This window comes from Ceratosolen solmsi, unplaced genomic scaffold (assembly GCF_000503995.2).
Source record: "Ceratosolen solmsi marchali unplaced genomic scaffold, CerSol_1.0 scaffold47, whole genome shotgun sequence".
In the NCBI taxonomy this organism is placed as follows: domain Eukaryota; kingdom Metazoa; phylum Arthropoda; class Insecta; order Hymenoptera; family Agaonidae; genus Ceratosolen; species Ceratosolen solmsi.
Window position 1 is genome coordinate 3318219 of NW_011948419.1, and position 8389 is coordinate 3326607.

General features: G+C 36.7%; 2 protein-coding genes across 2 annotated transcripts in view; one reads left to right on the forward strand and one right to left on the reverse strand.

Annotated features, from left to right (window-relative positions):
• Positions 1–3575, forward strand: part of LOC105360545 (excitatory amino acid transporter 1-like) — a 7149-nt gene extending 3574 nt beyond the window's left edge. The window contains exons 5-7 of the mRNA XM_011497475.1: positions 180–369; positions 2224–2460; positions 3289–3575. Of these exons, the coding sequence (XP_011495777.1) occupies positions 180–369; positions 2224–2460; positions 3289–3520 (659 nt within the window). The 3' untranslated portion in view covers positions 3521–3575. The remainder of the gene's footprint in view (positions 1–179; positions 370–2223; positions 2461–3288) is intronic.
• Positions 3576–6497: 2922 nt separating this feature from the next.
• On the reverse strand, positions 6498–8139 carry Trmt6 (tRNA methyltransferase 6 non-catalytic subunit). The gene has a single exon (XM_011497476.1). It carries the CDS (start codon positions 7915–7917, stop codon positions 6532–6534), a length of 1386 nt encoding a protein of 461 aa, XP_011495778.1. The 5' UTR covers positions 7918–8139; the 3' UTR covers positions 6498–6531.
• Between the last annotated feature and the right edge of the window lie 250 nt (positions 8140–8389).

Sequence of the window (8389 nt, forward strand, 5' to 3'; positions counted from 1 at the left end):
GGGAGGGGGGGGGGGGGGAAGGAGGGAGGGGGGGGGGGGGGAATTAATAGAGACTTTCAAACTACGTCTAATGAGCTGCTGCACTATTACATCGAGAGGGACGAAAAAAAGAACATACGCGCCGTACTCGATAACGACTCGAGCTCTCAACTTACGACTTCGCCATTGTAATTCCACAGGGATCTCAACTTATGACATGGATATAACGTATCGGTACACGCAGGGAACGAACATACTCGGTTTGGTGCTCTGCAGTTTGGTATTCGGATTGGCGCTCGGCACGATGTCCGATGAGCAGAAATGGCCGTTACAAGGCTTTTTTATCGGCTTGAATACAGTTATCGCCGAGATCATTGAGTGGGTAATAAAGTACGTATACTCGAGACTGATTTGCCGCTCCTTTATTGCTTGATCCAGCGCAAAGAGCTCGAGCGGTTTATTCATTGTTTAAAGCGGCAATTCATTGTTTACTACTGCCAAAAGTACGAGACCCACAATCGTCTCTCCTATCATATGGATCGGAACGTTGGATATGAATGGATGAAACGAGTGTTTTCGAGGATCTTCCTCAATAGCTCACCCATGAAAATGTTGCCATTTACATAAATATCCCAAGGTTTTATTAATATTTTTGCTTTGACGACTGCATTTCAATTTCAAATCAAATTTTAAGATATGCTGGTGTGCATTCTTATGAAATTCTATTTTTATTTTAAGAATATTTGTAAGACATATATTCGCTCATTTATGGAAATTTTCATTGGATGTATATTTGTTTATTAAATTCAATTTCTTATTTCTGTTTCTCTCTCACTCTCTCTCTCTATCTCTCTTTTTATTTGTTTTTTATTTGTTTTTTTTTTTTTGTTTTTTTTTTGTTTTTTTTTTGTTTTGTTTTTTTTGTTTTTTTTTCTCTTGTACTATTTTTTGCAATTTAAATTGAGTAAGCCAGGTGCGAAAGGAGAAGGCAAATTTTCACAAATGTATTTGCCTGCCAAAATGTAATGTTAATATTAATAATTTTTCTCACGCAGCATAAATACTACGCCTAGGAAAGAGATAATAAAACAAGTACTATTAAGAATATTCATCATCTGTGCGTGCTTAACGGTATTTTTCATACTAATAAAAACGTGAATAATGATTTCTCCGCAATATTAGCAACTTTCAATTCAGGAATCCTTAGTCGTGAAATATGCTCGAACCAAGTACGCGTTCGTACTTTTTTTATTTTTCAAACCATGCGAGTTACTGTTCTCTCTCGCTACCTTAATACTTTTCTTGTTATTCATATTTAAGTCATTGTTGTTTATTAATTTTATGCTGGATTCTTTTATTTTTGACTTTAACGTTGCTTCGCTACTTATCGATCAAATCATAATGCGCATTATTCGCAAAGAAAAGCAATTTTACGCGAAAAAATTCAATACTAATTTAAGGAACATTTTTTATTATATCTTAAGATATATATTATTAAAAATCATTCCAAGTGAGGAATATTATGTAGAGTCAATATCCATTTTAGCAATATTCTTTTCCAATCAATATTAATATCAATATTCTATTTATATTTCTAATAAACGTTGGCGTAAATCAGTTCGAAACTATCGCTATGGACTATTATAAAGTATCTAATAGATATTTTCAAATAAGATACGTTATTTTATGTAAATATATCATAAGATAATGTAATAATAGGATGATTAAGTGCGAATAGGAATGAAAAAAAAAATATTAAAACAAAAAAAAAAAAAAAAAAGAAGAAAAACAAGAGAAAAAAAATTATATACAGGGCGAGTTGTATGAGAGTTCGCAAAAGTAAGTTAAAGAGAATTAAAATTTAAAGTTAAAGCGGTATAAAGGCGATCGATATAACGCGGTTTTCTATCATTTATAAGAGATGCTGTTCCCTTCTAAATAGCGATTCCTTGTTTGGATCGATAAAAAATGCGAAGGCAACACAGCCGTAGTACGGTCACTCGTAAAATCACAAAGAACTTTCGACTTCAATGAATCACGAATAAAATGCAACTATTTCGCGTTGAGAAACTTGCCGAGAGAAGGAAACAAAAGAAAGTCTCTCCGCGTAATAATCTTTATAGAATCGAAGTATCTATCATGAAAAAGGGCCCGGCTAAGATCGACGCCATTCCGATCAGCCGAGATAAGGCCCCATCCCCACGACTCGGCGTCCTTCGAAGGCTTAACATCCATGAATTGCAGGTCAGCCCCGATCTCCGTGGTGTTCCTCATCTCGGGCAAAGTTCTGCGCAGCGAGGAGTCGGGGGCGACGGAGATGGCGCACCTGGTAGCGTTCGTCGGGACGGTCTTGGCCGGCCTGGCGATTCAAGCCCTCCTCGTACTGCCTCTCGTTTTCTTCATCAGCACAGGGCACTCGCCCTACCGGATCCTCGGGGCCATCGGACCAGCTCTCGTCAACGCCTTCGGCACCTCCTCAAGGTCCCGTCCGCCCGTCCGCCCGCCCGTCCGCCCGCCCGTCCGCCCGCCCGCATCATTATCTCCTCGCGCGCGAAAAAACGACGAGACGTAATGCGAGCCGCTCGAGCCACGGGCAAAATCACCCCGGACGGGTTTAAACGTGATTTTGGAGGCAAGTAAAAGTACGCGACGGGTACTTGGCCCGCGGTCGCTCCCTACCTCGGGACCTAATACCGCACTACTTGCTCGCCGCTTTTGAAGTTCGCCGTGACGGCGCGAGGCTGCATGATCGCAAGCCGACGCTAATTGATCTCGATATCCTATTTTTAGCACTAGGACGTGATCGGTGATGTAGCGATGAAGAGCGATCGATAAGCCGAGTTCCGTACGTAGGTGGAGCGGAGAGTTTTTGGCATTTGCGGAGAATTTTGGTAAAAGCAAGGCTCTCCACACCCCCCCCCCCCCCCCCCCCACCCCCCCCCCCCCCCCCCCCCCCCCCCCCCCCTCCCATTGCCTTACAATGCCGAGCGATACTTATGCACAAACGCCCACAAAGAGTCTCGTGCTCGGGCATTTTTATTCGTTAGGGAACACGGCTAACGCGGCGAAATATACTTTCGCGGTCATTGGTTTGGCAGAATTATTTGATTAATATATGATCACCGACAGAGCATTAGCCCGTTTGGCTAATAAGGGCCGCGGAAATTTTGTATCGGTAGGCAATCATAGCCGTATCGAAAGGCAATATCCTCGCATTATCTCGTAAACGACTCTTCGTATCTTAAAATCCTCGTTACGGCGAGAACCGCAATTTCGCGCTTATATTATATCGGGTAATTTTGTCTGCAGTACAGCGACCGTGCCGACGACGATAAGATGCCTCGATAAACTGGGCGTTGATCCGCAAGTTTCGAGGTTCGTAGCTCCGTTTGGTGCCACGATAAACATGGATGGAATAGCCCTGTACGAGACTATCGGCGCTATTTTCATTACGCAAATGAGAGGATTGGATTTATCGCTGGTGGAATCTATAGCTATTAGGTACGATAAGCTCTTTATCGAATTGAATCAATTCTATTAGGACGGCGTATTAAGAGAAGAGATCGTGGTTTTTATACGCAGCCCCAGGTCGATAGAATTAACTATGTACTTTGGCATTCGCGTTTGCATTGAAATATTTTTCTAGCCTCGTAATTCTTGCCCATTTTTCTTGTTGCTGTTGCTGTTGTTGTTATTGTTTTTTGTTATTTTTTTTATCTTATTTTGTTTTTTGTTTTTGCATTGTATTCGAATTGTATTTGCCGCGATGTTCTATTAATGCTTTGAGATTAAAGTAAAGTCATTACGGATTTTAAAACGAATGTCCGTGATCGGCCCTTTCCTGGAAATTTCTACAAAATTTTAAAAATACGTTCTTTTACGAAAAAGTTTGTGGTACGTGGGCACGCGAGGAAGGTCTGTGACTTTTAAAAGTGATCGAGTTTGGCTCCGAACCGTTGCGTCAATCGGCTGATTCATCGTCAAGAAAATATTTAAGGGCAAACCAAATCTTAATGGATGAATCGAAAAATTGCACTACGTGCTAATAATTTTTAATGACATTAATCATATTTATCTTGAATATGAATCTCCTTCTCTTTTATTTTTATTTTTGACAGCTCAAATTCTTTTACTTTTACGACAGCTCTTGGAGATGCACTCGAATTAACGGGCAACATCATGTAGCTCGGCAACATCTATCTCGGTTATTGGCAATGAAATCTTAGCTTAATTAAATATTAAATCCAATTTAATTTCTACGTCTATAGGTGTTGTTAGTTTTATGATTAACTTTGTTATTAAATCCAGGAAAATGCTCCTTGTTTTAACAGCTTTTAATTTTAAAAGTTAATACAAACATTTAGAAATAAGTAATTGCTAAATCTATTTGCTGCGGAAGGTGTAAATGTTTAATATATTCTTCAGTTTCGGTTGTGCGGCTTTGCAATTAATATTATATCTTGCGCGATACTTACGCTACACAACAAAGTTTTCGTAATTTATGCTAATTTACGCACATCGTAGACGATCCGTTAATTTATTAATCGTTTTTCATTTCTATTTTAAATCTCTCTTTTGCGTTGATAATGAATGCACATGCACACGACTCATGATCGGTACGTGAAATAAATGAAGAACACGTGCAATCCAATCTTCTCTGTCTCTCGCGTATCAATGCCTGGGCCACCAGCCAATTACGCATAAAATGTTGTCGATTACGTAAACAGACGAGAATAGATCTTTGGGACATTTAAATGGCGGAATTTAAATATAATTAAACTGGCATTGGAGTTCGGACTTTTTCGACTATATATATAGGTTAATCTGGACACTCGTACATCGCTCTTAGTCTCATATAAAGATTCACGTACTTAGATTAATAAAAGCCAACGAATCGGAAATCAACACATTTATCTCCCTTATTACACTACTTTTTACGGGCCACGTGCTTAAGCGTACATTTTTATACGTCGATTGAATCGCTGAAAATTCAATGCAAATTTCAAAATAAATACATAGAGCCGTATTATAGGCGCGCATAAGGTCGCGTGAAAACTCCAAACGATATACACATGTACGCGCATACAGAGCGAGAGAGAGAGAGAGAGAGAGAGAGAGAGAGAGATAGAGAGAGGGTATGTAGGACGTGCGCGCAGCCTATTAAAAATGGACTTAAATATTATTATCAAGCAAAGTTTTGGAAGTGAAAAGTAGTCGAATGGTGAATTTTTTTCATTTGCATTCATTTGAAACGTTAATTGCGCGCTTACCGAGATGCACGAACAAGATGCAAAATTAAAAGGGAATTGTACATTAATCAAATCCTTCTGTTCTAGTATTGCATGTACATTGTCATGCACCGAGCGGTGGATACGCCATGCTAATTATGGTATTGAATTCCCTGGCCATTCCCGCGGGAGATGTGGCACTAATTATCGCAGTCGATAGTTTTGTGTTAAGTATATCTGATGATTATTAAGTAAAGCAAATAAGCTGCTTAAGCGAGTACAATGGCCGTTACGTAGTTAACTGGTTTCTCCAAACGACTTTTCATCGAAACCTATGTCACATAAGTGGCTTCTTTGGCACCCTTTGATTTTTCAATTTCGTATCGCAAATACGGGGAATTACTTTTTTCTTTTAATGTGCAATTAATCATTTCTTTTGCATGTCGAGAGTATGAGCAGTGGCTCATTCAAATGTATTTCAAATTAATGGCCTACTCGGTATAGGAGGACAACTTTATACATATTTTTGAATGATCGAACGCTCTTCAGTTTTTGGAAATTCGAGAATAAAATTGGAAAATATAAGACGATATTTACGAGGCTATAATTTTTACAAATTCTAGCTTACAATTAATTTTTTTATTGCTAGTAACTTGACGCTGCTTACGAAATTTCATTATATCGTTTATTTTTCAATGCAGCACAATCGTAAAAGTTATAAACGTAGAATTTTAATTTTTCCGAAATAAATTTTTAATAAATTCAAACACAAATAAAACGACTTGTCAAAATTATTCGAAACGAACGTATTTTATTATCTTTTATTATTTTTTTTTTTTTTTCAGTGACAGATTCAGAACTATGGTTAACATTGTAGCCGATTGCTTGGGAGCTGTAATTATCAGTCAATTGATTAACAAGGAAAAGACATATATTTATTAAAATGTCAAAATCTGTGTGCGCGCGCGTGTGTGTGTTGTGTTGTGTGTGTGTGTGTGTGCGCGAGCGCGCGCGTGTGTGCCTATTTTTAAATATATATATATATATATATATATGAGTGCGTGTAACAAATTATATCTACAATTAATTCGCTTTACTGACTTTTTATAAATTAATTGATTTAATAATTTACATAATATAGTATTCAAATGTTCTTGAATACAATATGTACAATAGAGCAATGGAAAAATTTCTTTAAGTATTTTTATAATATATATCATATTTACAAAAGTTCTTAGGATCGTTAAAACATTAAATACAATTTGTTTTTGTATTTAGAATTATCGTTTTATAGCAGATTAATTATTAATGCGTATCATAATATTTAATTAACAATATATCCAGTCAATATATAACCACCGCAATCATTTGTCAAAATGTCTGGATGCGTTCTGTCTGCCAACACTTGATACGAACGTAAAAAATTTGAAAAAAGTCTTAAATTAACTATATTGTTCTGCTGCTTTAATGCAATGTACGTTTCTTCCAATGGCTCTCGGTGCGCATGATAAATAACAACCGGTCTAGACGATTTCAAAAATAACAAAAGCTCTTTAACAATATTTAGAGGATGCTCCCTCGCAACGATTGTTAAACTGTCAGCTTTAGCAGCAGATAAAAGTTCAACAGCTCGTTCTATCTCTAAAACTTTTCTCGATTTCTTAACAACCAAACTATCCTGTAAAATTTCCTTATTTTTCCTTTTTAAGTCTTTAAAATTTGCAATATCACATTTATTTTCTTCACAACCATCTGTCTTATTATCTAATAATAAATCATCATGCGCAGTAGAACCTTCCTCATTTTTCATAATCAATTTATCCAATTCAATAAATGTCTTAGGCGATTTAACTGAATTTTCGCTATCCGTTGTATTCTTATAACTGTTATTAAGAAAATCAAAAATACTTGCAACGGTTAATCTATCCAATTGCTCTTGAGGAAAATTCATCGCCCGCACAATAGGCATTTGTGGCAAGTGATCTCCAGAATGAAGGTAAATTAAATTTCCAGAAGTATTTGATCCTATTCTAGACATTATTCCTGCCGCAGCAAGTCCAGCTGATCCACTGTCGTACAATAAAAATGTACCATTACATTTAACGTCGCTATAGCATAATATTTGCGCCAACGTATCCATTCTTAGTCCATAAATTTTTATTGGATCCTGTCTTAAATAAATCTCATGTAACGATGACAGCGTTGGTTTATGAACCGAAAGATACTGGCAATACTTTTTTTCTTTTTTACGAATATACTTTTCCTGAGAGTATTCTGTTTTCTCTCTAAACGATGCATTATTCTCTATAAGACTTATAACAATCTCACGTCCTGACTTTCCAGCGTCTCGGAGTCCTAAAATGTCGTCTTTTGACAGCTTTTGGGACTTTCCATCATCATTAATGGATCGATTATCAAAACCACTTTTTACATCATTTTTCAAATCTTCCAAAGACTCGCATTTATCTGCTACGACTAAAGTTGAAGGCGGATATTTTTTCTGTGATCTATCATTGCGCTTTTCTTGGGGTGCAATAACTTTAAAAGTTGTCCAAAAAGGTTTTCCTATGATAGCACTCATTTTAATTTCTTCTTTACCTAGAACTAGTGAGCCAGTTTCAGAAACTCGGTAAACTTTTTTATAATTTAATTTCTGCACTATAACATGAGAACCAACGCTTACAACTTCCTCCGATTCTATTTCTTTCATTTTGCTTGGAAAAAATAAGGTAAATTATAAATAAAATTAATAAAAATACGGAAACTAAAGGTAAGGTTATATTCTGACATGTACTATAGACATTTGAGGTTAGACAAAATTATAAACACGTGTGCCTCATTTTTACTAATGCGCATGTGTGCTTTTAAAAAGATTGCATATGCATTGCCATTTGATAGGCGCTGTTAAAAAGTTTTTCCATCACTCAGAAATTCCCACGCATTCAAGTGCTTTCAAGTTAACAAAGCGTTTTTACTAAATAAAGAGCTATTTGATAAAGCGTGTACGAATATTGAAGTAAAATTGAATGGAATTAGAGATATTAATAATAAGCATTGCATTAATTATCACAAATTACGTGAATTTGGCCTGTCAAATGATCGGTGGTGGTAGCAGTTTGAAAAATTATTATTACGAATGAACTGCAATCGTATCAGTAGTTTAAGTATGTACAAGATTGTAA

Bases quoted from the DNA above. Each gene is read 5' to 3' on its own strand.
- Trmt6 (XM_011497476.1), bottom strand. From the start codon at position 7,917: ATGAAAGAAATAGAATCGGAGGAAGTTGTAAGCGTTGGTTCTCATGTT.